General features: G+C 42.2%; 1 protein-coding gene across 18 annotated transcripts in view; it reads left to right on the top strand.

Annotated features, from left to right (window-relative positions):
- Window positions 1-17,489, top strand: part of ST3GAL6 (ST3 beta-galactoside alpha-2,3-sialyltransferase 6) — a 47,886-nt gene that overhangs the window by 11,027 nt on the left and 19,370 nt on the right. For 9 of the 18 annotated variants that reach the window (XM_063350469.1, XM_063350477.1, XM_063350487.1 and 6 more), the window contains 5 exons: window positions 8,790-8,889; window positions 9,678-9,746; window positions 11,017-11,094; window positions 14,646-14,749; window positions 16,075-16,138. In XM_063350469.1, coding sequence (XP_063206539.1) covers window positions 8,801-8,889; window positions 9,678-9,746; window positions 11,017-11,094; window positions 14,646-14,749; window positions 16,075-16,138 — 404 coding nt within the window. In that variant the 5' untranslated portion in view covers window positions 8,790-8,800. Of the gene's footprint in view, window positions 1-355; window positions 375-7,901; window positions 7,921-7,987; window positions 8,583-8,789; window positions 8,890-9,677; window positions 9,747-11,016; window positions 11,095-14,645; window positions 14,750-16,074; window positions 16,139-17,489 lie in introns of those variants that run through there. The other 9 variants (XM_063350545.1, XM_063350533.1, XM_063350536.1 and 6 more) reach the window with 6 other exon arrangements.

The following is a 17,489-nucleotide window of genomic DNA, read 5'->3' as shown; positions in this document are numbered from 1 at the left end:
GTATGGTTTATAACTGAACTGTTTTGAAACCTGACTAACTTGGCTACTTCCAGCCTTTTCTCCTTCCACTTTTTTTCCATCTTTTCTCTCTGGGAAACCTAAGACGCACTGTTCGTTTGACATCGAGCCTCTGACTCTGCAGGCACTCACGGACAAAGAATAGTGGGTGTGAATGAGTAACTGGTGTTGCAGTGGGATCTGTATCTTTCTATTAATCATTTTCTGTTTTCTCAAGCGTAGTGTAATATGTCTGTCATCTATGTTGTTTAAAAGGAGGTGAAGAGGCAAAGCAACTCAAAACCACGATGCTCTGTTCCTTCAGGAGGAGCAGCTCTCTCAAGTTGACAAAAACCTTTTCAGTTACGCAAGTCAAGGTATGAGGAGAAAATTACTTGAACTCTGACTCCTAGAACATGTTGCGTGTCTTGTTTATATTCCGGTCTTTCTGGAAGAAAAGCTGAAGAGAGAGGGGAAACAGGCTGAGAAGGAACAGTGTTGTCACCACAGTCTGCAGGAGGAGCTGCATGGATTTATAGCATCTCTTCTCTCTCTATTTTGTTCTTTCATGTATTATACTGACACCTATGATGTGTAATATATAAATAGCAGCCTATCTTAGGCAGGCTAAAGCTTTAAAGGTTAATCTGGGAGAGTACAACGGGGCTTGATGAAATCTTTCAGCTAAGCCTGTGTTACTGAATTTGTGACTTATTTTTTTTAATAATATTTTTTTTAAAGGTGTAGTTAAGAGATGGAGTTGTGCGGTTTGCTTTGATTAAAGTTTTGGGAGTTGAGGAAGCAGAGCTATCTGTGCTCAGCTCATACCTGCTTTGGAATTTGCATGCATAAGGTTAGCTTTTGCCTGAACCCAAAGTAGTTGTTTTTGTACTGCCCTGCAGCTCTGTGGCTACTGGGCATGGGAATAGCTGCTGGTTTGTGTTCAAGTGTACTGGAGGAAGAAAGGGAAAAAAAAAAAAAAAACCCCAACAAAATGTATTGGAGGGAAGGCCTGTGGAGGGACAGGCTGGGGAAAGCGTATGAAAATGTTCGTTCCCAACTTTTGTCCACCTTTGCATAAACTGGCCACTTTCTAATCTCAAGGCATAAAAGCAGGCAAGAAGATGAGGCTGTGGACCTGATCTTATTCTTACTCATAACTATAGGCAAATTTGTGGAATTCTGTGATGCCCAGAAAGCACCAGTTAGATGAGAATCCAGTAATTACTATTGTTCCTCTTTTCCGCAAAGCTACAAGCAGGATTTGGATCTACCTGGGGCTGACTTTAAACGCCAGTTAGCAGTATTTAGCTGCACTACAAAAAGCGTGTTCATAGTTGGAATAACCCCTAAGCCATTTTGGAACATTTAGGGAATATTGTTTTCTATCTTGGAAGGGAAAAATAATTAAAACCAACATTTACCAACTGAGAAATATAAACTAGATATCTCTTTTAAGCTTGCAGTTTTAATTGCGTGTCTACACTGTGCAATGGAGTGTGCTGTCGCCTTGAGCTGGTGCCGGGGATCGACATAGCACTGTGATAATCTGAGCCAAAACATTAGTTCGGATCTCAAGAGTGGCATAGAAATGCTTTCACAGCCCCAAGGTGGAGGTAACATATTCTGCCTCTCGGCAGGGCTAATTAACTTGGCTTCAGACAGTTGCACCGAGTGCTGCTCCTATTTGAGAACCATTTCACTGCTACGTAGTGCCTGTGCTCCATTGTATTTTGCTCATCAGGGTTTTCTGTCAGGATGCACTGGCTGATGCTTTGTACTTCTCTTTTTCATCCCTGAAGCTAGTAATTGGTGTCGGTGTAAGTGATGTTTAATTTTGCATTGGTAGGCCCAAAAGTGATATCTCTGTGAAACAACGCACATCATTGATTGCGGTACTTCAGAATGGGATCACTGCAGACTTTTGCAGCCTCACTACAGCGGGGGCTGTTCCAGTAACCTTTAAAAAGCTCGTTGTTACTAGACCTGGGCTTGTTCATGAGTCTTGCTATCCAAGAAACAGTCTGATGAGTGCATGCAACCTCTCTTTTTCTCTGTCCTTTTCATTTTTTTCTGTTCATATCCCCACTGCGTAAAAGTTCCTGGGTGCCCAGCCAGAGGGAAGGAAGAGTGAAAAAGGAGTTAAACCATTGAACAAATGATATTGCATTTGATAAAAAGGAGGAAGGAACAAGAGTCTGAGCATGTTGATAAGACTGTGAGAGTAAGTCAGGACCTGCAGGCCTTTTGTAGCTCTTGCCAAACTCTCTCGCATGTCCTCCTGGCATCTCTCCTGCGTGTGAGTGGAAGGCTACAAACCCTTGTTTCACAGATCTTGCCTGAAATGTTGAAGGGCTTACGTTGGCTAGAGCAAGCTGATTTATTGCATTTAAAGTGCTAAAACGAATGAGGTGAAAGCGCTGGAGGGGTATAGGTGCTGCGTTGTCTGTTATGCCCAAGACACAGAGATAAATTATGCTCATTCCCAGGCCTGCCTGCAGCCTTCTGGAAGGGAGCTAACCTCCTTCTTCCACCAGCCGTCCTCTCTAGGTAAATTAGGATTGCAGGAGGTGAAAATACAATAGATTTGACTGGACTTGGATTCTTTATCAATACCTTTTAGCTAAAGGTTATGCCTGCATGGGAAGAGCTTATAAGTAGGACTGGAGAGTAACGCAAGAGGGCAAGTGATGCAGACAGAAGCAAAATGAAATTGTGATTGTCAGTGAAAAATAATGATTAAGTTGCTTTTCCTCCTTGCTTGACCCAACTGGCAGGCATGTTCTGGTAAGGAGCAAAATACTGGCATCTATACTTGAAAGACAAAAATCCAATAATATAATCATGAATTGTGCACTAAATAATAAATGTATTGTTGTCTCTTGTGGTACAGAATAGATTTCACCATTAGCAGGATGATGAAAGGGAGGGAGGCAAGCGGTTAGGTCCTAAACCCAATCTATTAACTCTTGAAGCCTGTCCTGAATTAGTGTGCAGCTGTGCAAAAGGTCAGAGGTGGACACAGCTCTGGTCTACAGCTCTGGTCTACATCTCGCCCTGGTAGATTAATGTCAGTAGAGGCTACGTTTCTGGCTGTAGCAGCTGATAAAGAATCATAGAACTTGTTGTGTTGGAAGGGACCTTTAGAGGTCACCGAGTCCAACCCCGTGCAGTAAGCAGGGACATCTTCAACTAGATCTGGTTGCTCAGAGACTCATCAAGCCTGGCCTTGAATGTCTCCAGGGATGAGGCCTCCACCACCTCTCCGGGCAGCCTGTTCCAGTGTCTCACCACCCTCCTTGTAAAGAACTTCATCCTAATGTCTACTGTAAACCTACCCTGCTCTAGTTTAAAACCATTGCCCCTCATCCTATTGCTACATGTCCTTGCAAACAGCACCTCCCCATCTCTCCTGTAGGCCCCCTTCAGGTACTGGAAGGCTGCTGTAAGCTCTCCCTGGAGCCTTCTCTTCTCCAGACTGAACAACCCCAACTCTCTCAGCCTGTCCTCATAGGAGAGGTGCTCCAGCCCTCTCATTATCTTTGTGGCCCTCCTCTGGACCTGCTCCAACAGGTCCATGTCCTCCTTGTGCTGAGGACTCCAGAGCTGGACGCAGTACTGCAGGTGGGGTCTCACCAGGGCAGAGTAGAGGGGCAGAATCCCCTCCCTGGATCTGCTGGCCATGGTTCTTTTGATGCAGCCCAGGATGCGATTGGCCTTCTGGGCTGCAAGCATGTGTTGTTGGCTCCTGTCCAGCTTTTCATCCGTGAGCACCACCAAGTCCTTTTCTTCAGGGCTACTCTCTATCACATCATCCCCCAGCCTGTGTTGATAACGAGGATTGTCCTGACCCAAGTGTAGGACCTTGCACTTGGCCTTGTTGAAGCAAGGATTGACTAAATGTACTAAACATCACTATTACTGTGATACTAAGTCTACTGGACATGAGTAGAAAAGTCTCTCTTGCTATTTCTTTTCAGGTCTTCTGCAGTAGTTGGAGAAAGGGAAAATGTTAGGGGAAACTTTGGAGACCTTCCTTAGCAAACAGAAGCTGTGCATGGAGGAAGACTGTCTTTTTTCAAAGTTATTGGGCTGCTGTGGAAGTAAATGGCTAGTTCAGTATGCTGTTGGAGGGGAAGAAGGTTCTGGTTTTCATAGTCAGCAAACTTGTCCTCTACTGCTTATCTCCTCATTTTGAAAGATATTAGAGCCTGAAAACATCTTATCTTCTGGTGCAGGAGATATCTTTTACTGCTGGTAAAGATCATAGATGTGGTGTGATGGTGTAAGTGCACAATCACATTTTGACACAGTAAAACCATGGTTTTTGGTGTCGTGGCTTGTACAGACCTTCAGGAACAGGAATAATTCTTTTGGTTTTGTGTTGAGCCAGGCAGGTTAGCAAGAATCTTTTCCAGTTAAGATGCTGTTAAACTTCTCACTTCAAAACCAACTCACTGTTGCAGAAGAGTTAGAAATGTAGTTTTAATTCGTGGCCACTTTGCTAGGATAATCCAATATATCTATCTTTGTCATTTACACTTAATATTTATGGGGACTTCTGTTTCTTAATAAACTAAAATTGAAAGGAGCACCGGAAATGATGAAAAAATTGAATTAGTGCGTGAAAGAAGGCACTAGACTGACTCAGCCACTGCAGTACCTTTTAGACTTTGCTGCAGTGCTAGTATATTGTATGCTACAGTGTTTCCTTCCAAGAGGGGGAGAATTAATGAACTATGCATGTACTTAGAGTAAGAACTGTAAGAGTTAGTGATGAATAGCGTACAGATTTGGCAGAAGAAATACATAGATACATGCCATAATGTGCCATGTTTTGGCAGCTTAACTTGATACAAATGATGACAGGAGAAAACTCCTACCTTGGCTGTCCTGCTGCTGCGAAGTTGTTCCACCGTGTACGCACTACATCCTGACCAAAAGGAAGCAGTGCTGCAGGACTGGTGATCACAAGCAAGCCCACAAAATACTGACTACATCTTAAAAATCCTGGTGTTTCTTTTTAAACTTTAGAAGGTTTTTATGTGCTTTTTCCCCTGTCCCTTTAAACTTCAAGGTCTGTTCAAGGCACATTTTCAATCTCCCTTCCCTTCTTCCCCCACAACTAGAAGGGCTAGGGATTTGAGGCCTGGGTGAGCTGAAGTTTTCATGCTGTCAGTTAATTGCAGCAGCAAGAAGTTAAACTGTCACAAGACCAGGTATGGAGCTAAGATTGTTTTAGGATGAGCAGTATTTAATTTAGTAGTGACCACTTTTTAGTTAAATATTTATCAACCATTTACTTTAGTAATAGTCAAAGATGCTTTACAAAATAAATAGGACAGATGGAAAAGCCTTCTGCATTGTATTATTAACAACCAAATTTTAAGCAAGAAAACAAGAGGAAGGTTTTACAAGGGTTACGAGAAAACGCAATTGTAGTGTGGTCATGTGGTTGCCCCATCCAACAGCTATAGTTTCCCGTGTGATATGGCTGCATCAGCTGCGTATGTAAGTTAAAAGATAAGCAGAGGCTATGAGATAGTGGCTCATATCAGATGCCACGCTTACTGAAGTAGCAGAATAAGGCCTAATTTGAGTAAAGATGCAGCTCTGATAAAGACATTGGTTCCCCACTTCCACCAAGGGAAGAAAAAAATTAGCCTCTGGCCTTATATAGCTAATTTGTCATACACCCAAATGCGTCTCTGTGGTGAGGTGGTGAGAGCTGGCACGGATCCACCTGTCCATAGGAGATGCAGGCTGATTTCTTTATACCGTAAGAGTCTGTCTTGTCTAATTCTGTAATTGTAGCTCTGCCTTGGCAGGGGTGGGAAGTTGAACAGTGGAAGTTACCTTAGATTCCTATTTAAAAATGCTCATGAATCTATTTACAACGCTTACGCATCCTGTTGCTTGCTTTCTTTCAGAAAATTGACCAGCTAACACTGTGAGCGTTGGGCATTGACCTGCTGGGTTCCTCTCCTCTCGGTGTGTGTGTGTGTGTTGCTGTAGGCTTTTTAGAAAGAGGAGGGAATTGAATAGTTGAGTTCCAGCTTTGTCCTTGTTACTTTGCTTAGCCCTGACTGACCTTGACCTCTGTCAGGTTGATGAGCTTAAATCAAGTATGCTGGGTCTTGTGTTGTGATAAATAAGCTGGAACATGACTGTCATTTTACATCTGAACTCTGTATTCTTAATTGCCTATTTTCTTGCATGTCTGCCTATGAGAATTTTCTAGTGCAGTATTTGCATCGTAGGAGTTTGTTTTCCTTTTATTAACTTTATGTGACACTCAGCTATTTTAAAATAGGAAGGGAGAGCTGGAAAATGCTGTCACTGTTAAAAATACACACAGAATAATTTATTCTGTAAACAAGGCAATGGTTCTGTTTACTAAACCAGGTTAAGAAAATCTTCGCTAAGAAGGCTGCCTTTCTTGACTACAGAACTTTCTCTTCAAAGCACTGAATGAAGCCAGGCACTTGGGGGATGGGATGATGAGAAGACAGTGTCTAATGGAAGACCATTTTACGTTCCTAACAGCTGAGTTTGTACCACCCCTAAAGGTGTACCTTTCTCATTTGTGTGCCAGGCTGAATGTCCTATGTAAGATACTGAAAGTTGTTATGGATTCCTTATCATCCTCTTTGAAGGACAATGTTGACTTATATTCTCTTGTTTTAATGAGTTTTTTTGCGGGCTGTACAAATATCTTTGTAAACGCTTTACAAACAGAGCATTCTTTTTCTCTCTTTGTGGATAATGCTGTTACGAATAATAATTTTGTTTTTAAAGGACTCTTTATGGGCAGCTTTGCCTTGTTTTTTTTCTCTGTTTTGTAGCTTGTTCTGACTCTTCAGCAAGGTTCTCACATTAAAGTAAGCAAAATCAGCAATTTAATCAGTTGTTAATTTAGGTACTTTATCTGGAGAGCTAGTTCATTGTTTTCTTGCTTAACTGAAGTTTGCATTGATTTAATTAGAGAGTAAAAAGTAAACAGTTGATTTCCATCCACTTCAGTGAGATATTTTAACAAACTTTTGCAAATCAGGAAGGGGCAAAAAATACTGACAATGAAAGGGGAAAAAAAAAACAACCCAAAGAGGGCAGTATCTTTTTCAAGTAAACGAATGAATTGCTGTTAATGACAGTTGACTAAACTCAGTAGGTGAATTTTCTTCTAATGTTCTCAGAGTTTTAAGGAAAGACTCTTATAAAATTACTGCAGAAGCTCAGGGTTTGCTCTAGAAGTTGAGAATGACTGTAAAAACAAACTTGCAGTGCCTTTTTAGGAAGGGTCAAGGGAGTTGAAGCTGTAAGGGAGGCAGTGTTACTTCCCAAGGGCGGATGAAAGGCTGAAATTGCAACAGCTGCAGCCTGTGAGTACTTCATCCAGAACAGATCAGGACAGCCTGGAGGATATACTTAAGGTTGATAGATTGTAGCTTGTTCGTTGCATGGCTCTGTTACTGGTGGATGCTGTTATAAAAACTCCCTCTCTGACCCTCTGGTTAAACTCTTGTGGAGGATTTGGGGGGGGTGGGGTGGTGAAATAAATGAGGGAGTGGTGGCTTGTTGTGCTCACGTCACTGTAACAAATAGTTCGCTATTAGGTATTTCTTCAGGGGTGCAGCTGTGTGAGTGACAGTAGTCTGCTTCTCAATTTCTAGTAACGATACAGCGCTGTAGTAGTTTTGTGGCTTTTAATACACGGTGTGATGTTAAGGTGTTACTAGCATAAAGCATATTGCTGTTGATCAGTTGCACTACACTTACCCTGAGTTTTATTGTTTTAGGACTGTTTAGCACAGCTTTAAAAGAACAGCAACTTTAATTATCCTGAAAAGCAACATGGAATTTAAAAAAAGAAAACAAAACAAAAACATAAAGCCAAAGGCTCTGCTTTTGGAAAATGCAGTGGTATGTTTGGATATGGCTTGTTTTTGCTGAACAGTTATTTGTTACCTTCACTTAAAATACAGAATACAAGTAGGTGTTTATGCATTATGTGCATTGAATCTGCTTACCATGATAGAGGAAGAGATGAAAATAACAGAAGACTATAGCTCCGGAGTAAATTTCCACAGTAATTTGTGGCCAGAATGGCTATTTTGGACTTTCTGAAAGTTAAGCAACAGCGGTTCATTCATTGCCACTGAAAGGGCAGCTTAGTGTGTTAGACATGAGCAATGCAGAACGTGCTTTTCCCCCAGCATGTCTTGCCAGATAGGTGAGCTTCTGATATTTCTCTCCATTTCTTTTACAATTTGTGGCAGCTCATATCCTGCTGCTTTGACAGCATCAGTCTATCTGTCTGCCTCCTGCAAAGTGCTAATGCTTGTTTATCTGTGTAATTATGGAAATTGATAGTGGGTGGTGCAAGAAAGAGACGCACAAGTACCTGTAAAGGCTAACTTCTCACCCAAGAGGCTGGTTTCTTTGGGCTGACAGTGGACAAAAAGGGGCTCCTACTCTTGAGATGCTTCTGGAAGAGTCCGACTTTCCTCCTTTATCTTCAGAGAGAAGCTGGAAGTGAGCCCTTCTCAATGCTTCTATGTTACTGTGAAGAATATGCACGTGTGGTAGGTGCAGCGCAGTGTTCAGCTTCTGTCACCAGGACTTTGTGCGAGAAATCAAATCGGAGTGATCCCCCATCAAATTTGTGGTGGTGGTGAATAGCTGTAATAACGAAGATTTCCTTTTGTAGGTTTGAAGATGCTTTATGAAAGTTCATTTTAATAGCATAACTTTGGATTTAAATTTCTTGTTCTGTTTTTCTTACATTTCAGGTCTACCAGTCATGAGACGAATCCTTCTGTTTTTTATCCTGGCGGCTGCTGTTATGTATGGTATACTGCATGGAAATCTGTGGAGAAATAACCTCTACTGGTATGGTGATGCTTTGTTTGCTTATAGCGCAGACGCCTTCATGGCTGTGAGAGATGTGGCTGTGAGTTGCTTTATTGCTGAACAGCTGTTTACTAGTAATCAATGGAAGTAATTACTACTCTGTGTGTGTGTGTTTTTGTGGCTGTTCATTTTGTACAGTGAGGGAATGAAAGTGATTGTTCTGTCATGTCGCCCCTTCTCTTGTGTAACTTTTAAACCTAGCAGTTGATTTGAGCCTCATTGTGTGGAAAGGTCAGGACCTCAGAGATAGGGAGCCCCTCTGAATTTCATGAAAATAGGTGTTCAGGTGAGGAGAGATAATCTTATTTGTGTGTGTCACGTGTCCATGTCTCCCCCAACCTATGTGTGTTTAGTGTTAGCTTGTTCCTTTTGATGTCTGATAAATGGCATGGGAGAGACCTGCTCCACACAGGGGAATAACTGCAGGTGTAGTGGGCACCATTTGAAAAGCTGAAATTTGTGGAATCCTAGTGGCAACCTTGTGGGAAGTGAGCCTTCCCCATCTCCAGCCTGTGTGGGACAGGTGGCTTGGGACCTAAAATTCAGGGTGCTTATTGAAGAAGTTGAGTTTCCCTTGGCCTTTGGACAGCTGTAACCAGGACTGACCAGTGTGTTTGTGTTATGCAGATAATAGTAATAGCTTTTAAAAGTAGTGATTGATGTGCCTCTATTTGTCTTGTTTATAGCATACAATTCATATGATTGGCTTTCTGTTGTGGTTCCTGTTTACAGCAAACCACAGCGTTGTGACATTTCCCTTTTTGCAGGATTAGCTTTTATGGACAGACTTCCTCTGTGAGGGCTTCTCCTTCCTATGAGGCTAGTGGAGTTACCCAGTAAGTTCAGCAGTTGAGTCTTTTTGTGGTGGGATTTTATTGGTTGGTTTTGGGCAGGTGGGAGGGATTGAGACTAAAATCCGCAGCCTTTGTCTGCAGACTCCCTGTTCAATGGGGTACAGCTGTGTCCGTTGGCTGTTTCTGTTATGAACACAATTGTAACATGTCTGGCAGAAAGGAATTTGTCCATGTCATGTTTCCAGTGTTTGGTTAATATTTATGGACACTTACAGTGACTGTAACAAGCAATCAATTGTTGGAAAGATGTTTGTTTACAACTTTTAAATTTCTACAATTCTGAGTTATACTTGAATAAAATTAGCAGAGCTATGAGGGCAACTGTTGTGCTTAAAATTTAATAAATCAGAGGTGTGGTTCGCTTGTGATGTGCAAGTGCGTGTATAAGCAGGTCTTATGCTAGTCAATTCCTGCAATTAGGTTTGTAGGGCCAATGAGAGCCTATGCTAAAACTTAAAAGCAGGTCTCTGTTCTCTCTGAAGCTGTCCTGCAAAATGCTGTCTGTGAGGCTGATGCTGGAAAGCAATAAGTTGGCCAGCTGATACGTTTCACGGGGTGCTTTCTCAGTGTCAGTATTCACATGACAACTTGAGGTTACCAAAAGCAATTAACCTTAATGGTCTGTTTGGCTTGTGGATCTAATGTGGTGGTTTCATCCTTCTGTTCTTAATGCAGCCCAGATGCACGCATTGCTCACACTGAACTTTACCCTCCCTTCTGGGCTTCATATTTGTTATTAATTGGGCTAAATCGCCAAGGTGGGAACGTGCTTAGAAGTGTAACTCTTAGCCTTATTATGAGAGGAATGACAGCCCCAAAGAATCTCATTTTCCTTGAAGTACCCTGTGAGGTGCTGTCTATTCTCTTCTCCAAAGAGGACTCCCCTCTCCTCGCTGAGTAGCACTGGTGATGCTATCTGGCATGGCTGCCGGGGTGATTCAGCCCAGGTGTCCTGCTTCTCTGCAGGTTGGCCTGACATCTCACCTCTGGTTATGGCTGCTTTGATAGTTGCTGAGCAAGGAGGTTGCAGACCCCTTGGAAGCAGTGCTGTGAGATAAAAGCCTTTACTAGTAAAAGTAATTGTACCACATCGAGAAAGGTCTTTATAATACAGACAGAGGCAGTCATGAAAACTTGGTGTGCTGTTAACTCAGTAATCAGCTTTTACTAATTTGGCTTATCCAAGTTTCCCTACCTTGGTGCTGCTACATGTTCCTGTTCTTGCTATTTCTTTGAAATTCTTGTTTTGTAGGCTACCACCTACGGCTGTGGAGAGGAGGAATGCGCTGGACACTTGTCTCCTGAAACCGGCATTTGAATCTTTACTGAGGTGAGTCTTCTGTGGGAAGTGTGGTGGGGGGGTGAAGAAGGACAGGCTGTGCTGACTGAGGTAGAAATGAGCTATTTACATATTCTGGACTATTTCACATTTTGATTCACCTCTGGAAGCAGCACAGCTTTTGGGCTTGGGTTCACTGCTGCTTTTCCTGGCTGTGGCAACACAAATTGTTTAGCTTGCTGCTGCTCAGCATCTGAGCAATACCACACAACTAGCTCAACATGGTGGTGGTGTATGTACTGAGTAAATAAGTACTTCCTCTTGACGTACTGTAGCACGTAACAGTGTGTCATAGTTTAACCCCAGCTGGCAACTAAGCCCCACACAGCCTCTCTCCCACTTGCCCAGGGTGGGATGGAGAGAGAATCAGAAGGGTAAAAGTGAGAAGACTCGCGGGTTGAGATAAAGACAGTTTAATAGGTAAAGCAAGAGCCATGCATGCAAGCAAAGAAAAACAAGGAATTCATTCACTGCTTCTCTTCACCAGGCAGGTGTTCAGCCATCTCAGGGAAGCAGGGCTCCAAAATGCATAATGACTACTTGTGAAAACAAACACCGTAACTCCAAATGTCTCCCCCTTCCTCCTTCCCTCAGCTTTATATGCTGAGCATAACATCATACGATATGGAATATCCCTTTGGTCAGTTGGGGTCAGCTGTCCCAGCTGTGTCCCCTCCCAACTCCTTGTGCACCCCCAGCCTACTCCTTGGTAGGTTGGTGTGAGGAACAGAAAAGGCCTTGACTCTGTGTAAGCACTGCTCAGCGATAACCGAAACATCTCTGTATTATCAATACTGTTTCCATCACAAATCCTAAAGATAGCCTCACACTAGCTACTGTGAAGAAAATTAACTCAACCCCAGCCAAAACCAGCACACAGTGAAACTATTTTAATGATCGAAATACAAGCCTTAATTCTTTTTCCCCCATGCTTTTACTGTAAGATAAGCCTCATATCCAAGACTGAAACTCAGTCATTCTATTAGTAAGAACCTGGACTTAAAAGATTAAGATTTTTTGGTAGCTAAGTATTTCTGTAGCAGCCAGGGAACAGACAAGTTTTGAAACTATCCTTATTTTATTTGGAAAGGGGAGTATGAAATGTACAAAAATTCATCCAGTCTTTAAAGATAGAAGATTCTTCCCCTTCAGTGGAATTTTAATGGAATTGAATTGTAATGAAATCTGGGATTATTCATGGTTTTGTTCCTGTGAGACTATTGTTGAGTTGTGTGTAGGTGTCTTCCACTTCAAGGTACTCATAGGAAGCTTCCTTTGTAAAGAAGCAGTCAGATGAAAAAAGGAAGAGCTTCAGCTCAAAACAAAGCAGGTGTCTGGTCACAAAACTGCATCCAAGATATTTGTGAAGAAATACTGAGAGTCTTTGTTATTAGAAGGACAAGTCTTAAATGAGAAGGGATCAAGGAAGTGCTATGGGACCAGAAGCAGGCAGGCTGTATTTGTTGGCTTTGTGTTTTACCTGAGCAAACATTGAGTATGTTCCTGAGAAAGCTTGGGAGGACGTTTAGGCACCGTTGCTTCTTTCTTTTTTGTTTTTTTTTTTTTTTGGTCCTTTTTGTGCACAAGAAAACTTGGCTTTAATTCAGTGCTATTATTATTTTAAAGAACATGGAAGGATCTCAAGTTTGTCCTCCCCAAAGCAGTCCTGTGGTCTTTGAGTTCTGGTTAGCTGCCTGGCCTGGAGAGGTGGTCCTGGGTCCCTTGCCCACAGAGTGTGCCCAGGCTGTCTCTGTGTCAGGGGCAGCGGGTGCTGTGCAAGGGGGCAGGAATGGACTCGGGGATGTGCAGCGAGGAGAAGGTAGGCGCAGACATAGAGCGGAGTCTCTTGAGTATTTCCATAGCTCCTTTACAGGGACAGTGTGTGTGAGCTGAAGATCTGGTCTGTGCACTTTGGTAATAGCCTGGGGAGGTTGAAAGGATTTCTAACCTGGCAGAATCATTTATTGGAAAGGAACCAGAGCTAGAATTAAGAATCTCTTTGCAGTAGGTAAATTATTTATTACGTCTAAGCTTACAATCTGCTTCTGAACAGCAAGGCAAGTTATTAAATTTAATATGCGTGTTCAGAGCATGGTGTCTCAAAGTTAGCTGGCCTTGCATAGTTAACCTATGGCCCAGTTCTTGCTGCGTGGACTGTGGTGTTTTGTAGTTTTCTTTTTTTTTTTTCTTTTTACTGTTAGTATCTTCTAAATGCATAGATCTTAGAGTGGGATACTTGATTGTGAGACTGAGAGGGAGGGTTTGTTTTTTTTTTTTTAACAGCTATTGATATTCTTAATGGGGAAACAAGTCACGTGCTGGTTGTGGATATTTATAATCAACACTAGGTTTTCTCACTGTGACTGTATACTTCTGTGTTAACGTTTTAATATAAGATTTAGTATGCAGGATTGCTACAAAGTCAACCAGTTCAGCCAGTGGGTGTTGATTTAACTCCAAGGTGAAGCCAAGGGCATGGTAGCATGTGACAGGATTAGGATTGGGTCTACTGTTCATTCATTTGGCTTCGCAGATTTGATAATAGGATCCTGGCTATGAGATAACCCTGGTCTGTGGTTACTGTCTTTTGAAGAAGTGACCCATTCTTTCTATCTTGATGCTTATAAAGTGTGACGCTGTCATGTTCTAGTTTGCAGGAGGAATGCGCTTTAGAGGCAAACCTCCTTGTGATCCCCATGTGCCGTGCTTCTTGTCACAGGGTGGCCCTGGCACACGTGCACTGGGCTCCTTTCAGACATCTGAATTTTGGCTAAGCCAGAAGATGTGCTGCAGGAGCACTCACGCTCTGCTGCAGCTGCTAAGGGGTGTTCAAACTGCGGGACCCTACTAGAGTTAGTCCAGAGTATTAAAAAAAAAAAAAAGGACCCTCCCCCCCCCCAAAAAAAAAAAAACAAACCAAAAAAACCCCCAAACCCCGAGGTGTGTGTAATGTGAACATGAGAACTCAATACTTTTTTGCTGTGTGGTTATACCTTTGTTGCTCCAAAGTATTTACTGATGTCAACACAGACATAAAATGCCACTTGTTTGGAATGGGAGCACATTTCAAATAAGCTGATGTCTTCAGGACATGGTATTTTCAACTTAAAACACCTTGTTTCAAATCCTATTTTTATTTATTAAATTGACATATATAACAATAACAACTCTTAATTTTCCTTGCTGCCTCTGGTATGTGCTTTTCAAACCTGAAGTTATTAATTGTCTTCCTGTGTTACGTATTCTCCTAAGTATGCTCTCATGGTGTAAGCTTTCACTCATGTGATTTTAATGACTCTATATAACTTATACTAGCAGAGAAATAATTTTATCTCGCTCTCTACCTGTATTTTTTTCCATTAAAAAAATCTTCCCCTTTTCTGCCACCTCCTTTCTTTCTCTGTGTTCATGAGTTTTCTTCTTTTAAAAATTGGTAAGTAGGGTAAAGAAAGCTTTTTCTAAAAGCAATTGCGTGAATTATTGGCTTATTCAAATACATCATGTGGATTTTTTGAAACGTCTTACTTTTTTCCCTTCATTAGTGTTGACAAAATATACCCGTTCCTGTGCGCTAATGATTTTATCAGAGTGGCGGAGTTCCACGGGAGTGATAAGTTTGAACTACCTTACGGAATAAAGAGAGCAGGTTTGTGTTCCCCACGTACCTTGTTTTTAAACTGAAATACCTAAATGTCATGTAAAGCCACATGTAAAGCCCTGGTCTTTCCTATTCACCAATGCCAATCCTTTTGGGGGGTATCTAGCAGTGACTTAATGGTTTCATTTAGTCCTTCTGACCTGGCACCTTCCTGTTTTTAACCAATAAAACACTGCGTTGGGCTTGCCCCGCTTAGCAGGGAAGCTCCAAAGAGGTGGGAGTGAGGAAAAGTGGGGCTTATTCAACTTCCTTTTATTTATATGTGGGCTGGAGTGCTAAAGATATTTAGCTAGCGCTTTTCTAGGTGAAATATTGGCAGGGTTAGTGTGATGGGGTTCGATCAACACACCTAAGCCCATCAGTATACAGAGTCCTACTGAGGCAGAAGTCCCCACCTTGGGGTGGTTACAGCAGCAAAATTTTCCTTGTAGTGGGCTAGCTTCTCCCACCAGGGAAGGTGTCAGTGGGGCTGCAGGGGGAGTTCCCACTGGGGCAGGGCTGCTGTACCTCTGCAAAGTGTTTGCCTGCTGCCCACCTTGGTCAGGGCAGAGTAGACAGGGCCAGACACCTAAGGGTCTTAGTCGCCCTTTTGTAAAGTCTCAAGTCTCAGAGTTTTTGACATCAAACAGTGCACCTTCCTAGTTACCCTGCAGATCTGGGCTTTAGACTCCCGATTTGCCCTCCATCAGTGTAATGAGGATGGTGCATTTTTCTGCACCTCTGGGGTTGTGGTGAGGAAAAATATGTTTGGGAATGAGTTGAGGCCCTCTCTCAGGGGCACGTTGGGTGTCCAGCAGGCACCTGCCCACCCAGGGAGGGCTGGGAAGGTGCCTTAGCCCATCTTGGCCAGTGAGCACAGAATGGTTTGATGTCTTCTCCCAAAATATGTAATGCTGTTACTGTCCCTGGCTGTCGGGCCCCTACTCTTGGGTCAAGGCTGCTTCTGCTTCAGCTGAAACAGTGGGTAAAATAAAAAAATAAAGTCAATTAGGATGCAGGTCTTGGAAGCTCTTACGATGCTTATTTGCTGTAACTAAGACTTTTTTTTTTTGGATATAGATCCCATGCTATTTTCCAACAGGGGAATATTGGGGCAGGAAAAGCTTCCCAGAGAGGAGCTCTGATAAACCTGAATTTCTTTGGCATCACTGATTGACCTGTGGCCCTAAATTACAAGTGTTCTTATTTTGAGTTTTTTATGCACAGTGCGTAAAAACTACTGTGTCTGAAAATGCTGTAGTCAGGGTGGCATGCTTATTTTTAATGGAAAGCACTGGACATTTTCACTACTCTTCTTTGTATTTGCGTTCTAGAGCAATTCTTTCGTTTAGCCCTTTCAAGAGTACAGAACTGTGGACTTTCCAATGGAGATGACAGGTGAGATGGTTTATTTGCTACTGTTTCTGTTCATTGTATTTCTAATATTTATCTGAAAAGGAATGTCAGTGGCATTGTCCTGAAATTGCTCGTTAGCCAAGATGCAAATCTGACACCCAGTGTCCAAGCAATCTGTAACAGATTCCAAGATTTAAATAAGTTTGGTTTTAAACATACATAACACCAACATTCAAGAATAATTTTTCTGTGAGGGAACCTAAACTTACATATTTCTTTTCATAAGCGTGCTAGGGACTTGCTAGCTGAATGCAGTCCCATTTTCCTCTACTATCTTTTTATACTTGAGGAAAGTGAAACCACCCCTTAAAAACCAAATGTGATCTCCTCTTTCAACGTCGCCATTACTGTAAGCTAGAGAATCTTTGGGATAAGTGGATGCCAACCGTTGGCTGTTTCTACACAAAAGAAATCTCATGCCTGCTGCACGCACCGTTGTTCATGTGTATGCTCAGGTTCCTTTCCCGTGAATGCGGGAGACGGAGGCAGCCAGGAAAGGCTGTTCTGGCATTTCAGGAGTAACCAGGGTGTGGTACAGACTGGAGCATGCCTTAGATAACTCGCTTCCCATGCATTAGACTGTCTTGTTTAAAAATCTCTTTGTTAGAAGCCAATTCTGATGGGATTTTTTGTTTGTTTTTGGAGGGCCTTTCTCTGTGTGTGTGTCTTATTGTTGGGGTTTGTTTTTTTGTTTATTTTTGGGTTGGCTTTTTTTTTTGGAGGTAGTGTAGTAGGGCTGGCAAGTGTACTCAAGTCCTGTGTTTACCAAGTGATGCAAATGACTACTTAGACTTGCAGTCTAGCAAACAGGCTGACAACCTGCCATATATCATGTTAATATGCAGGCCTCTTAATAGAGTTGAATGCAAATAATGCTGAGGATGGCTGTACTTGATCTTGCTTTTTTAATCAAGAAGATCAAACAGAAGATTGTTGCTTCAAGCCAAATGCCAGGATCGCATTTTAATTAAAGTTGGGTGGAATATAAACAAAATAATGGTGTTCAAGCCTAAGAATTATCTTGGCTTTAACATGCAGTTTTCCTTTTCACCTACTGTACTCCTTCCTTTCCATGTGTTTACTATCCATTTCTAGGATGTTCAGGTTTACTCTTGGGGTGGGGGGGGGAAGGAAGAAACTCTATTCTCTGTCAGGAGTGTGGTAATTAGGGACATTTATACAGAATTGGCCGATAAAGGCTAGTCTTCTGTCTGGAGTTTGAAGAATAATGCCAAATGTTCTGTTAGAAATTTCCTGAAATCACAAGTTCAGCACTGTAATCGTTTTGGCTGTAAAGTAGAGACACTTGCAGTACAGCATAGTACCTTTTAAC

This window comes from Chroicocephalus ridibundus, chromosome 1, assembly GCF_963924245.1.
Source record: "Chroicocephalus ridibundus chromosome 1, bChrRid1.1, whole genome shotgun sequence".
Taxonomy (NCBI): Eukaryota; Metazoa; Chordata; class Aves; order Charadriiformes; family Laridae; genus Chroicocephalus; species Chroicocephalus ridibundus.
This window is presented reverse-complemented; position numbering and strand designations above follow the sequence as displayed.